This window comes from Notamacropus eugenii, chromosome 5, assembly GCF_028372415.1.
Source record: "Notamacropus eugenii isolate mMacEug1 chromosome 5, mMacEug1.pri_v2, whole genome shotgun sequence".
In the NCBI taxonomy this organism is placed as follows: Eukaryota; Metazoa; Chordata; class Mammalia; order Diprotodontia; family Macropodidae; genus Notamacropus; species Notamacropus eugenii.
In genome coordinates, this window is record NC_092876.1 from 14,086,551 (window position 1) to 14,110,219 (window position 23,669).

At 40.2% G+C, this 23,669-nt stretch overlaps 1 protein-coding gene across 1 annotated transcript; it reads left to right on the forward strand.

The window, feature by feature from the left end:
* The first annotated feature begins 2,399 nt into the window (after positions 1 to 2,399).
* On the forward strand, positions 2,400 to 6,820 carry LOC140507340 (immunoglobulin superfamily member 1-like). Its single transcript, XM_072615452.1, has 5 exons — positions 2,400 to 2,442; positions 3,370 to 3,669; positions 3,975 to 4,280; positions 5,264 to 5,563; positions 6,018 to 6,820. Exons 1-5 carry the CDS (start codon positions 2,400 to 2,402, stop codon positions 6,374 to 6,376), a joined length of 1,308 nt encoding a protein of 435 aa, XP_072471553.1. The 3' UTR covers positions 6,377 to 6,820.
* Positions 6,821 to 23,669: the final 16,849 nt, after the last annotated feature.

The following is a 23,669-nucleotide window of genomic DNA, read 5'->3' on the forward strand; positions in this document are numbered from 1 at the left end:
TTTTTAATTTAATATAATCCGATTTATTAATTTTACATCTTGATATTCTTGTTGATGAGCTGATTCAGTTTTGTCTGTTTCCCCTTGACCTATTTAGGGTTTTCTTGGCAAAGAAAATGGAGTGATTTGCTATTTTCTTCTCTATCTCATTTTACAGATGAAGTAATGAGGCAAACGGGGTATGTGATTTACTCAAGGTCAAACAATTAGCAAGTGCCTCAGGCCATATTTACCTCAGGTCCTCTGGATTTCAAGACCAGTGTTCTATCCACTGACCACCTAGTATCTCCTAATGCTCTTTGTTTCTTATTTGGTCATTAATTCTTCCTTGATCCACAAATCTGACAGGAAAACTATTCCATGCTCCATTTATTTCCTTATGACATCACCCTTTATTCCCAGATCATGTACCCGTTTTGACGTTTTGTCGGTATATGGTGTGAGATGCTGGTCTCTTCCTAGTTGTGTCCAACTGTTTTCCACTTTTTCTAGTAGTTTTTGTTAAATGGTGTATATTTGTCCCTAAAACCTGAGTTTTCGGGTTTTCAAGCATTAGATTGCTACCGTCATTTTTTTACTGTGAATTGTGCACCTAATCTGTTCTACTTAGTCACTCCTCTGTTTCTTAGCCAGGAAAAGGAAATTATTATTATTATTATTACTGGTGTGCTACGGCAACCCATTTTCCTTCATATGTTTTTTTAAATTCTCTTAACACTCTTGACCTTTTTTACATCCAGATGAATTTTGTTATTATGTTTTCTAGTTCTATAAAGCAATATTTTGGTAATTGGATTGGTGGGGTACTAAATAAGCAAGGCATAATTGTCTTTTTTATGATATTAGCTCATTCTACACTTGAACAAGTAATATTTTTTCTAGATGTTCATATCTGATTTTATTTGTGTGGGAAATATTTTGTTACTATAATTCCAGGGTTTGTTTTGGCAGATAGAATCCCAAGTATTTCATACAATCTACATGTATTGTAAGTGAAATTTCTCTTTCCATCTCTTCCTGCTGAGCTTTCTTGGTAATATATAGAAGTGCTCTTCATTTATGTGAGTTTATTTTATATCCTGTAACTTTGTTTTACGTGTTAATTATTTCGAGCAGTTTTTTAGTTGACTCTCTAGGATTCGTGAAAACCTGAAATTGCTGCATACATGACGGCAATTTGTTATTCATGTTATTCACCACAAGCAGAAGATGAGACTGACCCAGAAGGACTAACACACATGGAACGTATACTCAAACAACAACCGAAATGAGGGTCTGAGCCCTAATTTTCCTAGGCCATGGTCGTAGGCTTTTATGGTCAGTCTCGTTTGTTTCAAGGTCACACTTTCATGGGGGGCCCTGGCAATTTCTAGAAAAGCACAGTTCTTTGTGGCCCTGGCCCTGTCCTGTGATCTTCAATACTATTTACCCATCAGAGTCATTGGTCTTTGGCAGTCTATATTTACCTGAACACACCCTGATCCCCACAGAACTAATCTTAGAAGCACCATGGTCACTCCTTCATCAGTATAAAAGTGGAAATTCGATTGGCGGATTTTGTGTGGTTGTAAGTCAGCAGGGCTGGCCACCACATCCTGGGCCAACCTCTTCTTCGCCTACCTTTCTCCTTCTGCACAGTTCCCCTGTGGTCTGTCCAGGAGAGAGCTGAAGACCTAGCATGGGTCCCACAGTCACATCCCTGATCTCCATTGGTGAGTTTCCAGGGTCAGGTCTGGGGAGGGAGGGATATTTTGACAAGACCCATGGCTGAAGGACAGGGAGGATCTCTGAGGAGGAGATAGAACCATTTGGGACAGAGCAGGAGTCAAAGGTCTACTCAAAGGGTTCTTCCATCATATTCTGACTAAAGAAGAATTAGAGTTTCAGGGACTTTGGTGAGAGATGGGGATGGGTCAGTGTGGACTGGAGGGGAGGCACCTAACCTGAGCTTCTGTTACAGGGCTCTATCTGGACTGGGTGGTAAGGGCACAGACAGGTGAGTCCTGCCCCCAACATCCCACTGTTCTCTTTCCCCTTCTTGAACCACATCAATCTCAGAAATCCCCTTTTAGGTTACAGAGGAAGGGAAACAAAGGACATTGCATTGAATGAATAAGGTGACTCAGGGAGGGGCTTCTGAAGCTGAAAGAGTAACACACTGGGCCCAGAGGAATCTCTGGGAATCCATTTTGTTTCCTTCTCAGACCCCCTTCCCAGGCCCACCCTCTGGGCTGTCCCACATCCAGTGGTGCACCAAGGAGCAGATGTGACACTCAGGTGCCAAGGCCACCTGGGTAGTGACCGATTCCAGCTCTGGAAGGATGGAGAGCTCAGAGAGGAGAGAAATGCCTCCTGGCAGCAGGCAGAGTTCGTGCTCAGGAAGGTGGATGACTTGAGAGATGCAAAAAGCTACAGTTGCCGCTTTGGGCAAGGACTCTTGTGGTCGGAGTTTAGTGAAGCCTTGGTCCTGGTAGTCACAGGTGAGGGGTTGCTGGTCTACAACCATCCCTAGGGGGGAGGAGGCCAGGCGTGAGATATGAGCCCAGACCCCTCTCTGCAAAGTCACCTACACACAGAACAAACCTTCAGGCTTGAGTACCTGCCTTCTTTTACCACCCTTACTTCCTCAAGCTCTGGGAATGCCTGGCTCTCCACAGTCTGGGGCATAGATACGGTTGTGAAATCTTTCCCCTCATTAACCTTGTGAGGAGGAAATCACTACGAATTCCATTTTCGAGGTAGGGAAACTGAGGATTGGAAAGGAGGCAAGGTGACTTCAGCAGGCCAGAATTTTATCCCATGTCTCCCACCACCAGACCTATGGATAGTTCCCCATCTGGTCAGTGTCCCATGGTACCTAGCCAGGAGAACTGGGCTGCTCCTTCCTCAGAGCTCACCCATCAGCCTTTCAGAGAAGGAGCACACAGCTTTACCAGAGAAAGCTTATTCTAGATAAACTTTTCCTGTCTCCTCTAAGGCACAAGATGGAAACATGTGACCTGTCCAGTTGTGTTTCTCTTGTTTGCTTTTGCCCTGACAGCATTCCCATCAACCTGGACAGATGACAATATCACTTCCTATCATATTCTCCTACCCCTACCTTTGGTCACACAGTTCCCCCTCCCTGGAATATGCTTCCCACCTTCATCCACCACTTTCCTGCACATGTTAAAGCCCAGCTCTAACCCTTGCTGCTCTATGATGCCGTCCCTGTTTGTGTCAAATTGCACTCCGGGCTCTTGTTCACCCCATCACTGTGTCTATTGCTCTCTTGGGTGCGTACCCTTTCTCAGCTCTGGTTCAGGGAATGATTTGGGGGGATTCGGGGGAGAGATCAGATCCCTAAATTTTTTCTTCCTCCTTTGACAGGAACCCTCACAAAACCCTTAATTTCAGCCTTTCCTGGCTCCACAATATCCCCAGGCACAAGAGTGACCATCCAGTGCCAAATACCATCACAGGCACCCCTTCAGAACTACAATTTTGCACTCCTGGAGGCAAACACCTTGGAACCATTGCAGAAACAGAGCCCTACAGGGACCCTGGCAGTATTTTCACTTCTGTCTGTAACTGCTGAGAACACTGGGAGCTACAGCTGTATTTACTACAAGAAGACAGCTCCCTATAGTGGGTCCCATCCTAGCCAGACCCTGGAGCTGACTGTGTCTGGTGATTAGTGATAGGAAGCCCCAATTCTGATTTCATCACACACATAGGGCCCCACAGAACTATGGGGACAGCATAAAATCTAGGGAATTCTGAAGAGATGGTTTGTGGGTGACTGGAGTAGATGCAGTGATTCCTGTTTTCAGTGGCCTTAGTTTTGTGCCACAGGACACTTGGGGTGTTCCCCGGTTAAGGAAAGAAATTGAGAACAGAGGGAAGATGACTATTTCCTACCTCACCATAGGGTTGGGTGGTTCTGGTGGAAACCTAGAAATGACATCTGAACTTGACCTTTCCTTCCCCTTTTTGCTCAGGACAACTCCCCAAGCCCACCCTGTGGACTCAGTCTGGGCTTGTGGTGGCCCCAGGGGCTAACATCACTCTCTGGTGCTCAAGAATTAAGCTGTCTTCCCTTGGTGAGGCGACTTTCACTCTGGGGAAGGCTGGGACTCAGGAGCCCTTAAAACAGCAGATCTCAGCAGACCTCTGGACAAGCTTCTCTCTCTCGTCTCTGAGACCTGAGGACACTGGGAACTACAGCTGTGCTTACAAGGAAAGGAGAGTACCTTCTAGACTATCAAAGCCCAGTGAGACCCTGGAGCTGTTGGTGACAGGTGAGAGGTGTGTTTGGGTCCCAGAATAACTCTGAGAATGACCCCTCTGCTCTCTGCTCAGCCAGGAGCCTCACAGAGTCAAGGCCTGATGTCTACACAGTCAGTTCTGCCTTGGGGTCCTTCAGGTCCCTGGGGTCTTGGAAGACATGAGGCATTTATATTCTGATCTAGAATCTGGGGAAAAAAGATGATGATGGGGACTACATTGGGAGTTAGGAGAAGACTCACAGAGACCCAGAGCTGAAAAGGGCCTTGGAGATTCTTGAGACTAAGCCCTCCCCTTGCCAATAAGCAAAGTGAGGCCCAGAGAGAATGGACTTGTCCAGGGTCACATAAGTAATTGACCAAGTCTGAAAGTGAGTCTGAGCCTTCTCCCTACTGGACCATGATATGAGCCCTGGTTTTAGGATGAGCCCTGGTCTGATCTAGGATAGCCCAGGTGAAAAGTGAGGGGCCTGATCTTTTCTCCCATTAGTCATCACATGTGTGTGACCATAGATTGGGTGAGCTCCTTCAAATATGAATGTTCCTTAGATTCCTAACTATCTATATCTAGAAATGTATGAGAGATTCTCTGGTCAAATCCCTCATTTACAGATGAAATAACTAAGGCTCATGGGCATCTAGGTGGCTCAGTGAATAGAATTCTCAGGTTGGAGTTAGAATGACTCACCTTCCTGAGTTCAAATCAGGTCTCATACACTTACCAATTCTTTGACAGTGAGAAAATCACTAAAACTAGTTTGCCTGAATTTCCTCCTTTGTAAAATGACTGGAGATGCAATGGGAAAGCACTCCTGTATCTTTGCCAGGAAAACTTAAATGAATTAATGAAGAGTTGGACATGGCTAAAAAATAACCAAAATATCAAACTGAGACTCAGACAGGTCAAGTGAATGGCCTGTGATCCCAAAGGGTCTCAGAGGCAGAGCAGGGACTTGAACCACATGTCGACTCTGAGCTCCCTGTTGTTTCTCACACAGGATCTCTCCCCAAACCTTCCCTCTCAGCTCTCCCAGGCCTTATAGTGAAGCCTGGGATGCATGTGACTCTCCAGTGCCGACAGCCTTCTGAGACATTCCTCAGTGACTTGACATTCACTCTGCTGAAGATCGGGACTCCTCAGCCTTTGCAGAGACAGAGCCCAGCTGGGACCTCAGCTGACTTTAATCTTCTCTCTGTGAAGGCCCAGGATACTGGAAAATACCATTGTGTGTACCATAGGAGAATGGTTCCATATCATTTATCTGAGCCCAGTGATGTCCTAGAGATGTGGGTGACAGGTGAGGATGTGTCCATGTCCCCACGGCATAAAGTAGAGCTTTGAGACTGAAGCTTGATTGGCAGGTCAGGAATCCAAGAGAAGGCTTGCTATGGGCTCTTCTGACCATTGTGAGTTAGAGGTTGTGACAAGGGCTCTGGGTCTCTAAGGAAGGGGAAAGCAAAGGTGCAAAAATGGACCAGCTCAGGAACTGCTCCAAGCTCAAGGGACAAAAATAGAAGGAAGAGACCCCTCCCTGTTTTGAGGTGGGCCCAGAGAGCATGTTAGGTTTATCATCCCTACCTCTCCAGGAAACGAGATTTGTGGCAAGGAATGACCAAAGAGCCAAAGGGAGTGAAAGCCAATGGTTAAGGAATCATTCAGAGACCTCCTAGGTCTTGTTTCCCCCACCCCCTAACACCAATTATAATTTTGCAGGGCCCTTGAGGGTCTCTGGCATCTCTTTGGTTTTCTAGATGCACTCCCCAAGCCATCCCTCTCAGTCTGGCCTGTGGTGGTATCAGGAGCTGATGTGACCCTCCTGTGTCAGGGGCCCTCATGGAGTAGTAGCTTTGTTTTGTACAAGGACAGAAATAAGAAAATCCTGTCAAGCATGGATAACACTCACTACTTGACCAAGTTTGTCCTGAGTCATGTTACCCCCAAGCACTCTGGCAATTACAGCTGCAGCTACCAACTCAGCATCAACGGAAGTGTCTGGACACAACACAGTGACCCTTTGCAGCTTATAGTGAGAGGTAAGAGGAAAACACCTCCCAGATCCATTGGAGGAGGTCAAAGACCACTTCCTCCCTGGGTGCCTACTAAGAAATGAAATCAAAGTCTTGGCTCTGGCCAAGAGACATGAGACAAGAAAATAATAACCTTGACATTTTCCTCAATTCCAGGTCCATAGAGACCAAGGCAGTGAGCTGGGACATGAGGCTTCCCCCCTCTCATACTTCCCTGGGATCCATATATCTCCATCCTAATTTCTGGGTTTCTCAACCTAGTTCCAAGGGATAAGCCCACTCTGAGCAGCATTTGTGCCAAACTGCTTGATGCTGGTGGCTTAGAAGAGAGATAAGAGGGGAAAATATGGGGACAATTTCAGGGGCAAAGTGAGGGTCCCCTAAGGGCAGTGATTTAAGAAGATTCTTCTCTCTCCCACACCTCAGGTTCAGAGCACTATAAAATCTTTGTTATCATCCTCAGTTGTGCTTCCTTTCTCCTCCTCCTCTGCCTTCTCTTGCTGGAAATCCTCTGCCAAGGATCCATCCCTGTGGGTGAGACACAGTTGTACACTTTATTTTCTTAAGCAATAGAAGTGGGTAAAGCCTGGGACTCCTCTTTTCTCCTTTGTGACCTTTCCTGACCTTGCTTCTTCCTTTCTCACATCTCTCTCACCAGGGTCTTTACAAGGAGAGAGCCCAAGGAGGTAAGGAGACTCAGTCCCTCTTCCCATAGCCCCTGTTTCTTCCTTGCCATGTAACCCTGCATCACCCTCTTCATGGACATGTCTGATGAGGAAAGATAGTCACAGAGGCTTCCAGGGTGAACTCCATCACCTTGTACTATTTCCTTCTCTCTCTGTCACAGGTTCCTTTGTTGCCCTTATCTCTCTTGCCTACCACATCAACCTAAGTTCACCAGAGAGGAGCCCTTATGTAGGTTACCTGGGCAAGAAGGGGATATGATGATGGATCGGGGGGGAGGACTGTGGAGGGGCATCCTGGTCCTGGGAGTTGTGGGAATGATGCAAATTCCTTCCCATTTCAGATAAAGAAGCAGCCCAAGAAAGACCAAGAGAACCACGAGTCAGTTAGCCCATCTTGTTCCCACCTAGAGGAGTGTGTTTTATCCTTGAGCCGAAGCTTTCATGACAGAAAGTTGCACCCAGAGTTGTACCCCTTCTTAATTGCTTATGTACTTTTATTCTTCTAGTTACTCAATGCAGATCCTCTCAACTGTGGATCCTTTTACTTACTGGGGTAATGGTTAAATGTTCCAAAAACTGTACTTCAATATCATTCATTCCCTTTATAATCTTATGGACTTCATTTCAGGGAATTAAAGGCATGAAACTTAACAGGCGTCCATAGCTTTTACCAGACAAGTTGTCAAAGTATTCATGACACAGCAATAGAGTAAGAACTCCTGCTCTATAGTAACTCACTGTTCCCTCACTATTGTATTTCTTCTCCAGGTCGCCATGGCTGAAGGCCCCCAGGGAGTGATCTATTCTCAGATGAACACAAGAACCTTGAATAACAAGAAATCAAACCCTGCAGAGAAAACTGAGGGGTCCACACTCTATGCCACTCTGCTTGGGCACTGAGGTTGCCTTTCCCAAATGAATTCTCTCCCTTTCTGTCTTCTTCCATGTTCTCTCCTCCACCTCATTCCCTAGTTCTCTAGTTTTCTAGCATATATTCCTCCGCTTCCCAGCTCTGAGGAGTCATGATGCCTATTGGGGTTTTCCATTGGAGTCTGGAGTTGTATAAACGAAAATGGTGTAAATTATCCATCTGTAATGATGAGAAACTTCTAAGAAATATGAAGAATGGAAGAGGGCGTAACAATCTAAAAGGAGATATCAGTAGTAGTTTTGGAAACCACGAAAGGCCTTCTGCCCTAGACCGGATTGGACCTGAGTTTAAACCAGGCAAACTAAGAGGCAGATTGGGAAAGGATAGCATTCCAGGTAGGGGGACAGTCAACTCAGAGGCATGGAGTCAGGAGACTTCTGTATGCAAGGACAAAAATTCAGCCAGTGTAGATTACTCCTAGAGTGAATGAGGGGAAATATAGTGTAGAAAGGAGAGGGAGGAAGTTACTGAGGCTCATGCCCTCACTTCTGTCCTCCACTCATCCCTGAAACTCACTCCATGTATCCAGTCTGATGTCAAGTCCTATATTTTCCAACATCACACCACTTCTTGTATATGTCCCCTTCTCTCTAATCACACAGTGACTACCCTGTGGCTCACTTCACACATGGATTTTTGTAATCACCTGCTGGTGTTTCTGCCTGTCACCAGTCTCTCCCACTCCAGTCCCTCATTCATTCAGTTCTCAAATTAATTTTTCTAAATTGAAGATGTGACTACATCAACTCCCAGTCATTGAACTGTATTTGTTCCTTTAAACTCTAGGCTTAGATCTGAAATCTTTGGTCATTCGAAGGCCTTTATAACGCCCCTCGATGACATGAACTTCCCAGTCTTAGTCTGTATGCCCGCTCTTGGTGTCAGTGCTCTTTGGATTCTTTACTGGTATTTTTGTGGGCCAGTACCACTCTTCAACCAACCATTATTAAAGAAATTACTGCTTGAGAGGAAAATTGACATCACCTTTATCCCCATACATGTTGTGAAAATGGATGTGAGCCCTCCTGATCCAATCCACATCAGTGATGTTCATTCCTTATTTATGTATACTGTTTTCCTCAAGTGAATGTAACAAAACTGGAATCATGGCCTTCTGCATTTTGTGTCTTTGCATCTCTGGGGCTATCCCAGTTCCTGGCAATGTCTATGTTTTTAATAAATATTTGATTGATAGTTGGAGCAGCTTGTCACTTTGAGTTTGAGAAGCCAATGAAATAATGCAGTTTGAGATGTCCAGGAGACTTATTACTTGCTAACTAGACAAAGCAGTATCTGCAGCGAGATGAGCATTCAGCCCATGAGAGCTGATGAGTTTCATGTGCAATCTTCTTTTTGACTGTATTGTGTTATGGACATTCTTGTTTTATTTCACAAATTAAAGGTCACAAAGGAATAAAATTGAAACAGATAAAAACTGAAAAAAACATTATCAAGAGTGAAAATATCACAAAATTATAGAAGAGGATGTAGGTTTACTCGTGGCTCCAACAAAAGTAGGATTTTCTTGGAATATAGGATCAAAGAAGAAATGAGGGGGAGCCAAGGAAGCATCAGTTACAGATAAGGATGAACACTCACAAGTCTACCCTTGCTCTTGTGAAGACATGGGCAGATTTGTGAGAATGGTCTGAGGTCTCTATGACAATCTTCGGCTCATATCCTTTGGCTCATAGCCTCTCCAAGGATAAGTAAAGGAGAAAATGGGGGACATTGTGATGAATTGATGGGGTGACTCAGGGAGGGCTTTCAGAATCCAGAGGTGAAAGAAACACTGAGACCAGAGGGATCCAATTTGTTTCCTTCTCAAATCCCTTCCCCAGGCCCTCTCTATAAGCCATTCCGAGTCCTGTTATCCCCAAGGGAGTAGATGTGACCTTCAGGTGCCAGGGCCACTTGGAGAGTGAATGATTCCATCTCTGGAAGGATGAAGAGCTCAGAGAGGAGAGAAATGGCTCCCAGCAGCAGACAGAGTTCATACTCAGGAAGATGGATGACTTGAGAGATGAGAGGAGCTACAGCTGCCTCACTGAGCAGGGATCCTTGTGCTCAGAACTCAGTTAAGCCCTGGCCATGGTGGTGACAGGTCTACAACCATCCATATTGGGAAGGAGACCAAGCCAGAGAGATGAGTCCCAGATCCCTCTCTGGGGAGTCACAAGGGGGACGAACCCTCCAGCTTGAGTACCTGCCTCCCCTTACCACCCCCACCTCCCCAGTCTCAGAAAACTCCTGGCTCTCCTGCTCACATTTTGAAGACACAAATAAAGTTCTAAAATTTTTACCCTCAATAACACAGCAAGGAGGGAAGCACACACACCATAACTTGGCTTTCAGAGGTAGAGAAACTGAAGACAGCAGAGAAGGTAAAATGCCTTGAGCAGGTCAAAAGGTTCATTATTGTCAGGGCCAGGATTTGAACCCATATTTCTCACCTCCCAAACACAGAGATCATTACCCATCTGGTCAGTGTTCCCTAGTGACCCAGCCATGAGAGCTGGGCTACTCCTCCTTCAGAGTTTACACAGCAGCCTTTGGGAGAAGGGACACAGAGCTTGACCAGAGAAAACTTTATCTTTCTGTCTCCTAGAAGGCCCAAACTGGTGACATTCAACCCATCCAGTTTTGTCTTCCCCTGTTCCTTTCTGCCCTCAATACATTTCCATCTGTCTGGACAAATGACAGCATCACCTTCCATCATATCTCTCTCTTTTGCTTTTGCTCACACATTTCCCCTGCCTGGGATGCCCTTCCCATCTTCTTCCATCACTTATCTACACATACTTAAAGTTTAGTGTAGATCCTGGGTCCTCCAGGATTCTGTACCTGATTTGGTCAAGGGACAGTATCCTGGCCCTTGAGCCTCCCAGTATAATGTCTTCACCTTTCGTGAGTATCCTCCCCTTCCCAGTTCTATTTTAAGGAATCATTTGAGGGGATTATGATGACAGATCAGGTCCCTAACTACCTCCTTCCTTTCCCAGGAGCCCTCCCCAAACTCTCCATTTCACCCTTGTCTGGCTCCACAATATCTCCTGGGAGAAAAGTGACCATAAGTTGCCAGATATCACCAGAAGCACCATCTCAGGATTAGAGTTTTGTCCTGCTAGAAGTGAAGAGTCTGGAGCTCTTGCAGTGACAGTGTCTTCCAGAAACCAGGGCTGATTTCTCTCTTCCATTTGTGATGCCCAAGCACACTGACATGTACAACAGTATTCACTACAAGAAGAATCCTGCCCCCCCCATAGGGAATCCCATTCCAGCTAGACCCTGAAGCTGATTGTTCCTGATGATTGGAAATGGGAACCCCCACAATCTCCAATTCCATCAACCACACTCGGTCCAACAGTGTGATGGGGACCACATGAAATCCTGAATTTCTGAAGGAGTGGTTTAGGGGGAAGCTGGAGGGTTCCCTTGTACCCTCTCTTTTTCTCCATGGAGTCCGTTTCAGGAAACAGGATACTGGGGGTGTTCCCAGCTTAAGTCACTCCACAAACAAGGAAGACACACGACTGTTATTTCACCTCTTATTAGGATTAGGGAGTGGGGGCAAAAGGCATACAAATGACTTTGAACTTGACTTCTGGTGCCCTTTTTTCCTCAGGACAAGTGAATGCGAGAGTCACAAAACTTTGTGATACTAAAAGGTTTCTGAATGCTCAATGACCGAAAGGTAATTCAAAATCAAATGTGCAATGAATATGAGATGTTTCTGGTAATGCTTACCCAGGGTTCACCCTGCAACTTCAATATAGCCTTGGTTCTGAACACACAACATGAGTACTTTGCACTGTGCATGCCATCACACCACACAACATCAATGAAATCCCATGACTTTGATTTGAGATTATTGTATGTTATCAACTGCAACATTTTTTCTGTGCCTACAAAGTTATTAAATGAATTTTGGCTTCGTTTTTGGACAGAATTTCCAACAATTTCTGAAATGACCCTAACAATACTTCTGCCATTTTAAAAATACTTATTTATGTGAAGCAGTGTTCTCAGCATTCATGATTATAAAATCAAAATATTGATCAATTTTGAAAAAAAAAACATTGAAGATGCTATACATCCTGCAGTATCAAATATTCCACCAAGATCTGATTCTTTTTGTAAAACAAGTACGTTCATCTCAGTAGAATGCAAATTTGGTTTCATCTTTAATATCTGGAAAAATTATATGTATGCCAAAAAATTGTTTTAAAATAAATTTTTTAAAGATTTATTATCTCTAAATATTTCATTTGTATACCTGTTTTATATATCTATGTATATGTGTATGTGATGCATACATACATATATGTATATGCATCATATGCGTATACATGTGTATGTGACAGTGTATATATGTATAGATATGTCATTCATATACATACACACATATATGCACACATTCATACACGTGAACATACACACATACACATATACATATATGTGCATACTATATATGCATACACATGTATGTATATACACACACATATATAAATATACATATAATTTCTTGGGTGAAAAAGGGGTCATGATTACAAGTTCAAGAAATTCTACCCTATACCATATCGCCAAAATAGTATTCTAGTCTCTCCCTAAATATCTCCCTGAATGCTTGTGTTTTTCCTCTGTTACTTATCTTTATTTCATCCTTTTTCTGTGTACACACACACACACACACACAAGTCCTCTTTGTACATAGTTTTTTCACATAGAATCTACCTCATTAAATTGTGACGTCTTTGAGAGCGTAGGGATGTTGGTGTTGTCTTCCTTTGCATCCATAACATTTATTACAGTGCTTGATGTACAGGACGTACTTAATATTTGTTAATTGAGAGACCTACTGATTTTGCTTCACTCATAAAACCATTCTTTCAGCTACATTTACCTTGAAATTGTTTCACTTCCATTTTCTGTCATGTCTTGCAAAGTACCATCTTCTTTCCCTTCCTTTTCCGAGTCTACTTGTGAATCCTTTTCAATTTTATTTAACCTTTTTACATCCTCCTTAATCTTCCTTGGCGCTGCTCTTCATTTAATTCAGATGTTGAATCTGAGCCAGTATCTGGATTTGGAGATTGTAAAATATTCTCAATTTTCCTAATCCCCCAAATTATCTCTCAATCTCAACTGTTTAACTTCTTCCACAATTTTACTTCTATAAATATCCTAGATAACTTCCATCATTCTCTTATTTGTGATAAGTCCTTCTGTGAGCTTTCCCCATGGAATCCAGACGTAGAATATTTGTTTTCCATGATTGGCTGTGCCCATGACATAAAGTATGGTTATGTAAGCTAAATTAATTTGTATATTAAGTGCTACATAAAATAATTTCAAAATACTGATATTTATAACAATGAAATAATTTAAAATTGATTCTCAGGAAGAAAATGCTTTTAAAACTTACAGAGAAGTAAAAAAAAAAGGACAGGAAGTCTAGAAGAAGGACCTAGTTTTTGACAGATCTCTATCTCTATTATATAAAAGTATTCAAAATTATTTGACATTGACTAAAAGTAAATGTAGATTCATGGAACAGACTATCTAACCAAGACTTAGAATTAACTGACTATAGCTACTTCATCTTTGATATACCAAAGAAATGAGATTACTACCTATAAGAATGGAAAGCAACTTAGTTTCTAACAACTGTAGAAAGGGACTAAAAGTGATTTGGCAAAAGAGTGGGTTTAATTCATCTTTATAAGATGTAATAAAATAGCCTCCAAGTATATACATATACAAGTTGAAGGGCAGAGGAGATAATTTAAACAACTTTGACCTAGAGTCAGATTCTTACCTGCCTCAACAGAAAGTTGCCTCACACTGGCTAAAGTTTGGTCCCTTGTATCTTTGATCAAAGTAGCCCTGGTTAGTGATGTGAATCTGGGGAGGCTAAATCAAGCTAATGGAGATCTACATGAATCATGCCCAAGGACAGGCTCTATATATTTTTTTCAGAGCAATATCTAGACGATGTGAAATACTTTTCTCTGGGTCAGCCATGGTTAATATGTGTTACAGATGGGACATAAACAGAAGACTACTGAACGTGAGATAACTTCAATTCCACCATAGTTTTAAGATCTTACATTTATACTTGGAAGAGAATTCAGGTACCATCTAGTCTAACTCCACAATGTTTACAGATCAGGAAAAAAATAAATGAGACCAAGAGTAATGTATTTCTTAGAATTGTAGTGGCCAGAGACCAAGAAGATTTGGGACTATTTTGAGGAGTGTGCAGCATTCTCTGACCACATACTGCCAACAAAACTGAATTTTCAGAGCATATCTCTTTGGGGGAACTGTGAGGTTAAACATGTCGATTGAAAATGTGTAAGGGCACAAGACAATGCTGGTCATGTCTTTCCCTCGAAAGGTACTGCTTTCACCTTCACATCATCTCTCAACTATATCTCCTTCTCTACTCTTTCTCATCACTCTCGTGCAAACCCTTTCATCCCAAACCCGGACTACTTAAATAGCCTTCTCGTGGGTCTGAATTCCCGGAATGTTTCTGCAATACATTTTCTAATCAGCTGTTAAAGCGATTTTCCTAAAGCACAGTATTGACCATATCATCTATTTTACTCAGTAAGCTCCTATACTCTTCCAAGAATGAAATAAAAAAAAATACTCTACCTTTTTCCAACCTTTTCAGACTTCTTACCCCTTACTCCCTACTATTCTCTCTTTCATTTTGTAAAACTGATTTCATTGATGTTCCACAAAGAAAACCTTCCATCTCTTGACTCAGGACATATTTTTCTGGATTCCTCACCACCTTCACCCTGCCATGCTTTGGATGTTCTCCCTTCTCTCTACCTGTTGCCTTCTCTGGGTTTCTTTCAGTATCAACTAAATTCCTATGTTCTGCACGAAGTCTTTCCCAACCCCTCTTCATTCATATTCTATTAATTTTCCATTGTTCTGTGTATAATTTGGTCAAAAATAATATTTTCCAATTATTTATGTGACTTCTCATTTTCTCACTTTTAGCTTATAAAGTCCTAATATCAAAATTTCAGATGATCTTCTCTCTAAAACTGTCCATAATCCTGTACCAAAATGATTTCTTCATGGATTGTTAGCAGTGAAACAAAATAACAGCAGTATTCTAAATCCTTTAAGTATTTTGATGTTGCTGCATATGCAGAATATGTAACTTTGGATTGATGGATGTAGTGATGTGATCCTTTAGACCCACATGAGGGGTAAAGTTGCTACTAGAACTACTCTAGAGAGTGATACTCATATTTCAATACATTCTTCAGAGAAGTAAAGAAGACTTTGGAAACTGTAATCATGTAGGGGGACTAGCTCCTCAACATGTCTTTGATTTCCAGTTTGCCCTCTTAGAGACTTCCTAGAGAGAATCTCCCCTTGAGTTTGGGGCCTCTCTCTTAGGTGAACTAAGATATTACTTCAGTCCAATATAAGGAGTTGATTTATTCTTGGATGTTTTCAAGTATATTCTAACCTGTATCACCTCTTCAATTTCAATTTACATTTCCATAGGTAAGTCAATTTCTTCTCTAAAAGAGCTAACATTTTTGGTCTTCCTCATTATATTGTGAGCTCCTTCAAATCAGATGTTATTTTTGCCTCATTTTGTATCCCTACCACTTAGGATAATCGGTAGCACATAGTAAAAGTTTAATCCATACCTATTTATTTATTGGAAGCCCAAAATGACTAGTGTCAGCACAATTTGAAAATATTTCATGTATGCTATCTTTCTTTGTATTGCAAATGTGGGAAATTCTTATGGCATCACATAAAATGCATCACCACTTTTCATAATAATGATGTATCTCAAAAGTTAGAAGTTAGCCAGGTTCCAACAGGTTGAAGACAGAGATATAAATAGGATTATAAAGAGTTGGACTCTTCTGAAAAATGATAAAAGCCAAACAAATATTGTCACTTGGTCCCCCATAGGTGGTAGGGAAACGCTGGATTTTGTGGAATTTGCTGGGTGGGTTTTCATAAGTGTATGGATAGCAGGCATGTTCAGATCTGCCATTTAGTACGATCATTTCAAAGGTTGATTGGAAAATGCATAGGAGTACAGAGAGTCCTGAGACAGGGAAACAAACACACAGCCTACTGCAATAGCTTGAATGTAAGAGTTTTAGGGGAAAATCAAACTGCTGGAAGTGTCAGATTAGAGAAGAGGGTGGGAAGGGGAAATTATTCAAGGCATATATTAGAGGAATTAGTGGAAGATTTGATAAGGCAGTTGAGAGAGAAAGAGGATTTAAGGATAGAGCCTAAATTCAAGCTTAGGTGATTGGAAAGTCATACATAGTCATTACTCATACTGAATAAAATCATGATTTGGTGGGACATTTTCTGATTGGGAGCTTATATTAATTTCATAAACATTTGTAGGGGGCAGAACCAAGATGGCAGAGTAGAAGTGTAGACCTGATTGAGCTCTATACCTCAACCCCTCAAATACCTGTAAAAATAACTAAAGAAAATCTAGAGCAGCAGAAGCCACAACACGACAGAGTGAAATAGATTTCCTGTTCAGATAATCTGGAAGGTTTACAGGAAGGGTCTGTTGCACTAGGGTCAGAAATGAGTGTAGCCCAGCATGGGTTGTGCCAGCACAGACAGGACTGGAGCAGGCCTCAAGACAATGAATCATTGAAAACTGTGGTGGTTTCCAGACTTGTCAACCCACAAATGCCAGATAGCTTCAAAGATTGGGGGGAAACTCTCTCACCCGAGAGAGGAATGTGGCCTAGCCAAGTCCCAAGCCTACTCCCAGGTAGAAATAAGAGCCTTTCCTCAATAGTTAAATAATCAAAGAGTAAGAACAAGCAGTTTTCAGATGAAGTAATCAAAGCTATCTATAGTCATATAAAAATGCTTTGTAACACTGTTGATTAGAGAAATGCAAATCAAAACGACTCTGAGGTCCCCTTCCACACCCATCAGATTGGCTAATATGACAGGAAAAGAAAATGACAAATGTTGGAGGGAATGTAGGAAAACTGAGGCACGAATATTGTGTTGATGAAATTGTATGCTAATTCCACTATTCTGGAGCGCCATCTGGAGCTATTCCCAAAGCATGATAAAACCCTGCATACACTTTGACCAAACAATACCAGGCTACATTCCAAAGAGATTAAAAACAAAAAAAGGAAAATGATCTGTATGTACTAAAATATTTACGGTAGCTTTTTTTGTGGTTGCCAAGAATCAGAAATTGAAGGAATGTCCACCAGCAGGGGAGTGACTGAAGAAATTGTTCCATATGATGGTAATGGAATACTATTGTCCTACAAGAAATGATAAGAAGGTTGCTCTCAGAAAAAAATCAGAAAGACTCATATGACTGAAGTGAAATTAGCAGAACCAGAAAAAACACTGTATATAGTATAAGTTTATTATATATAGTATAGGAAATATTGCATGATAGTATGGTTATCAACTGTGAATAATTTAGTCATGTTCAGCAATGCCATGATTCAAGACAGTTGTGATGAAAAATGTTATCCATCACCAGAGAAAGAACTAATGCAGTCGGAATTCAAATCAAAGAATGATTTCGCTTTATTTTTCTTGGAATTGTTGTCTTTGTTTTCTTTCACAGCATGACTACCTTGGAAGTATACTGTGCAAAGCTTTATGTGTACAACCTGCATCAAATTGATTTTCTTCTAAACGAGGGGAAGAAGATAAAAAGGGAAAAATTATAGAAATAAAAAAATGGACATTAAAAATTTTACAGTTAATTGTGGAAAACTGTTTACATATACATATATTATATACCCATACATATGCATATATCCACATATACACACATATACGGACACATACAGGTATACGCACATACAGGCATACATGTATGCATACATGTGTGTGTATGTATGTATGTATATAGTTATTACTATCACGAAACAAAAGGGACCAAATTCCTGTTAATAGATTGTCATGTCTACACCCTCTGAAAAACCACCGTGTGAGTTACTATTAACCTTTGTAAAAATACTTTTTCCACATTTTGACATTCTCATGGATGGAAAAATCTTCACCAAAGGGAATATGAACATAAATTCTCCCTTTTTCACAAGCACTTCTGTACCATTATGAAAGTCTACAAAATTTATAATATCATAGTTTGCCATGGAGATCCTCTTCTCATCCATGTACACCTGGTTACCAGCATTGTTTTTAAACTGAATGTTTCTAAGAAAGGTGTGCACCTGAATGGGAAGATAACTAAAAATGACTTCAGTGCAGGGACACTCAAAAGATTTTCAATTGTCAAGATTTTTTCCTCCCCTTCAGTCAAACAGGGATTATCATAACCTGTATCCCACTCTTATGAAATGCACAAGACTACACTTCCTTAATTAAACCCTTTCAGTTCATTCATTTGATCAAAACTTTCTTTGGTTCATTTCTCACCGTGTCTCACCTTCTTAACTCTTTTTTCATGACCTTTAGGGGGCCTTCTCATTGCTTCATCTCTCAGTACCTTTTCAAGTTATTAGAGCTGTGAAAATTATTTTACTTCTTTGACTTTGCATTCTTGACCCCATCATTTGTCTTTGCAACTCTACATCTTTTTATGTTGTCAAATCATTTGCTTACTTCTATGCTTGGTATTCGTCTTCTACAAGCACGATCTATGGGATATTCACCCTATAAGCTTTCTTCAGAGCAACTCTTCTATTTCCTATCAGACCTGAAGGCAGTCTTAGCACTAAGTACATTATTAATTGATATTAACAAACTGCAACTGAACACTCAAAATATCAAGGAAATACTTGAATTCATGTATAATTAATTTACTTTCTCACTGCCCACATTAGTTTTCTACTTTCCTTAAGCCTCCAGTATCACCTTGTCCTTTTTTCCTAAGCTTAAACCTTCAGTGTGAAATCTTAAAAATTATGAGAAATAAAATAAAAATACCATAGGGATATATGTAGAAGAGACTTGCAGACGATCCATTTCAACAACAACATTTTACTGGTTTCAAGGATGAAGGTTCAAACCTGAAGTGAAATACCGAAGTCTGCACAGGTAACAAGATTTTCATAGGAAGGATTTAAACGTGGGTCCTCCTGACTTCAAGTTTTGTGCTCTATTTCCTGTAACATCTAACTTTCCCTCAAAACCCTTGACAATAATCCCATGCATGCTCTCCTCGTTTTCTCCTTTCTTGGAGAGCAAAGTGTTCATTTTTCTTGCCAACACCAGTCTCACATATTATACCCTTGATTCCATATCTTTCACTCATTTTCAGCAACCAGACCTAACCGGTGTAGTGAATAGAGTGCCAGACCTGAAGTAAGAAGGACTAATATCCATGAGTTCGAATCTGGCCTCAGACACTGAATAGCTTTGTAGCTCTCAGGAAGTCACTTTGCCCAGGAACCAAAATGAGGTGGATGTGGTCAAACAAAAGGTGGAAAATTTAAACGTGGGCATCTTGGGTATCCATAAACTTAAATGGATTGAAGGATCAATTTAATTCTGGTTATAATTATACATATTATTGTCAGGAGGAATCCAATAGAAATAATCAAATAGCCCTTAAAGTCAATAAAAGGCTGAGAAAAGTAACACTGGGTTATAACCTACAAAACGACAAAATAATTTGAGTTCAAATTCAAGGCAAGGTATTCAGTCTCATAGTATGACAAGTCAGTGCTCCAACCACTGATGCCAAAGAGACCAAAGTTACTCAAATCTATGAAAAACTATAACATCTTAACGAAATAACACCAAAATAAATGTCACATTCATTTTAGGGCATTGGAATGCTAATGTAAGTGATCTTTATATCCACATTCTTCCTTGATTTGCCTGTCTTAGTATGTTATAACTCCAGACTCTCCTACAAACGGCCATCAAATGAATTTTCCTTAAGCACACATTTGACTACGTCACACTTTTAAAAAGCCAACTGCTGTAATTCTCCATCACCTCTAGGATAAAATGTCATATATCTATATCTATATACACACAGCATGCACACAGATACACACATATATGTATATATAAATGCACAGATACATATAAACATATACACAAATACACACATATATGTACTTGTATGTATATATAAGTGTGTTTACATGTATATGTGTATATGTATATATCTCTATCTAGATAGGTAGGTAGACAGATAGATACACATACATACATGCCTGAGTGTGCTATATTGTATTCTAAGATCTCTTCTTTATTATATAAATTTTCAGATGTTGTATAATCCTGTTTCTTTTGTACATGGTATTGCTTATACAAAATTATTGATAAACTTTCACAACTCTACTTTTGATTTTTTGATCTAATATGCATGGGCATGTTCTCTTCATGATTTCCTGAAGGATAATTTAAGATTTACTGAAAATTATATACATTTATGCATATACGCATACACATATACACACATTATAAGTTATATATATATGCTATATATATATATATATATATACATATAATGTGTGTATATGTATGTGTGTATGTATATGTGTTTTCTTTGACTTATTCATCTCTTCAACTTAAGACCTTGAATTGAATCTTTTTGTAAGACTCAGGATCTCAGTCCTGCTTAGCTTTTGAGTAGGATATACACCCATCCTTAGTCTCACTCTGGATTCTTTATTTTACTGAACTGACATAAACCTCCAAGAATGAGGTTTCCGTGGATCTTAGGGGTTCAAACATTGGGTTAATTTAGTAAAAGGGTTGGGATTCTTTAAAAAAAAAACCACCCTTCAACCTCTGCCTAACAACTGAATTATTGATTCCAATTGAGCACCATACATTCTACGTGTTAGTAATTTTATAAATGGTCACTGATTTTGGCTGAATTACATTGGTACGTGCACTCACATATACACATATACATACAGACATATGTATACACACATATATGCATGTACTTTACAGTTACGTTATGAAAATATACATTGGACAGCATATTTATTTTCCTGCTTTTCAGTTGTATCAGTCAGGTCATAATCTTCATGAACCCATTTGGGACTTTTTGACAAAAACGGTAGAGTGGTTTGACATTTCTTTGTGCAGATCATTTTACTGATTAGAAACTAAGGAAAACAAGGTTAAATGACTTGCCCGAGGCTACACAGCAAGTGTCTGAAGCTGTATTTGAATTCATATAGATGAGTCATCCTGATTCTTAGTGCAGTTCTTTTTCTATTGTGCCATCTGATTTCCCATGTGTACATACACATACATACATACATACATATACATACACACGTACATACACACACATATATACTCAGTTATACATATATATTTACTTATAATATATAAATGCTAACATGAATATAATAATTGTAAGGAGCTAAAACTATAAAGTGTTTTACATTAATGAAAAGGAATAAGAGACAGACAGACAGACAGACGGATGGATGGATGGATGGATGGATGGATGGATAGAAACATACACATCAGTACATATTAACAGGGTTAGGGCCTAGTCGATTGGGCAATAGTGACCCCTCATTTCAATATCTTATCTCTGTTCTTTCATTTCTCTGAGCATCAGCTGAAGAATATTTCCAGAAGACAGGATTTCCCAATGTTTACCATGTCGTATATTCAGTGTTAAGTGCCTGATGTTGCCCCCTCCCAGTCTTCAATAATCTGGCAATCTGGGCTGTGTTCCTCATGATTCTTACCTGTGGATACTTGTGGAGCTCAAGCAGGGAAGCCATTTGCACTGACAATTCAGAGTAGGTTCTTCCAATGACAGCCAAGGATTTGCCCTGCTTTTCACAGTGGTAATTTCGAACAGCGACTCCTTGTCCTTACAGCCTCATTAAGGAGCTCTCCAAGGTAAGACATCACTGGGGTAGATGTTAGAGATGTGAAATCCTAAGGTAATATTAGGTAATAGATTAGGTTCATGTTTTATCTCCTCTACAGCAAACACCAAAGACAGGACATGATTGTCGTGCTTTTCCTGCAACCTCAGCCAAAATCAGTAGTGTCAAGACTCAGGAAAATCTTCTGTCCTCGAAAAGGAATCTTCTTTCACGACGAGAATATCTAATTTTAGAATATATAATTCAGGCAAGTTCATGTAATTCTCCTTGCTAACTCTCAAGTCCTTATTTAAACACTATTTTCCCTCTTTTAGCAATTTCACACTTGTAGTATATACATACATATATATAATATATCACATATATAAATATGTAATATAGATAATATAGTTATTCATCTACAAACACACACACATGTGTGTATTTATATGTGTATAGGATTCCATTCATTTTTATGGTTGTCTATATATCAATCAATCAATTTATCTATATATAATATTAATATATTACATATAATTGTATATATTATGTAGATAGATATAAATATAGACAAATTCATTCATTTATAAGCACACATACATGTGTGTATTTATATGTGTATATATATATAAGGTTCCATTCATTGTTATGGTTATCTGTATATCAATCAATCAATTTGTCTATCTATACATAGATATTATGAAATATACTGAAGCCACTAAATATTATATTAGACTGAGTGTGGCTCCATTACAATTGAATTCTTTCTTTCTGGCTGTTGACAATATTTACTATTAGACATGGGGAATCAGGAATTTGACTATAATATTCCTAAGAGCTTTCATTTTGGGAACACTTTTAGGAGGTGATCAGTGTACTCTTCCAATTTGTATTTTATCCTGTAATTCTAGACAGCAAGGCAAGTTTTGGTCATGATTTCTTGCCATTTTGTTTTTACAATAAGATATTTCAAATTGTCTGCTCCTCTCACATTCTTTTGGTTTTATTTTACCGTTTCTTGACTTCCCATAAAGTCATTAGCTTCAAATCCTACATTCTAAATATTAAGGGATTATTTTCTTCAGTGAGTTTTTGGACCTCCTTTTCCGTTTGGCCAGTTCTGCTTTTTAAGACATTCCTCTCCTCGTTGGCTTTATGGCACTCTTTTACCATTTGGCCTAGTCTGTGTTTCAAGGTGTTATTTTGTTAAGGATTCTTTTGTGTCTCCTTTACCAGGGTGTTGATTAGTCTTTCATGATTTGATTGCATCACTCTCATTTCTCTTCCCAATTATTCCTCTACTTCTCTTATTTGATTTTCAAAATTCTTTCTGAGCTCTTCTATGGAATGAGACAAATCAACATTTTTCTTGGAGGTTTTCGATATAGGAACTTTGACTTTGCAATCTTCTTCTGAGTATGTGTTTTGTAACTCCTTATCAATATATTCATTTAAAATAATCAGTTTTTCCCTAGTTGTTTGCTCAGTTTCCCAACTGATTACTTGTCATTTTTGTCAAAATAGGGCTCTACTTCCAGGGTGGTTGGCAATATATCCCAAGCTTCATGGGTTTTGTGCAATTGTTTTCAGAGATACTTCCAGGAACCTGAAAGTTTTCAGTGTTTTCAAGGTGGTATGATCTAAGCAGAGATGTTTACTCTTCTCCTGTCCTGTGCTCTACAAGGACTCTTTTTTGCCATGGAACAGTGAGGAGGGCCCCTCCTCTACTGTGTCCACAAGCTCTGTGGTACTAGTGCTCCTCTCTTCCCTGGAATTGCCAACCAGGGCTGCTACCTGGATCCAAGTATGGGAACAGGAACAGAGTCTTGCCTCAGTGCTAGCAAAAAGTTCTTTGTAGTCTTCTTCTGAACATGTGTTTGATGCCCTTACTATCTAGGGGTTGAGAGTTCCGAAAGTAGCCACTGCT

Excerpts from the sequence above, each read along its gene's own strand:
- LOC140507340 (XM_072615452.1), top strand. The coding sequence starts at position 2,400 with ATGCAAAAAGCTACAGTTGCCGCTTTGGGCAAGGACTCTTGTG. Across the intron at positions 2,443-3,369 it reads TTTGGGCAAGGACTCTTGTG|GAACCCTCACAAAACCCTTA; the intron begins GTCGGAGTTTAG and ends CTCCTTTGACAG. Across the intron at positions 3,670-3,974 it reads CCTGGAGCTGACTGTGTCTG|GCTCAGGACAACTCCCCAAG; the intron begins GTGATTAGTGAT and ends CTTCCCCTTTTT.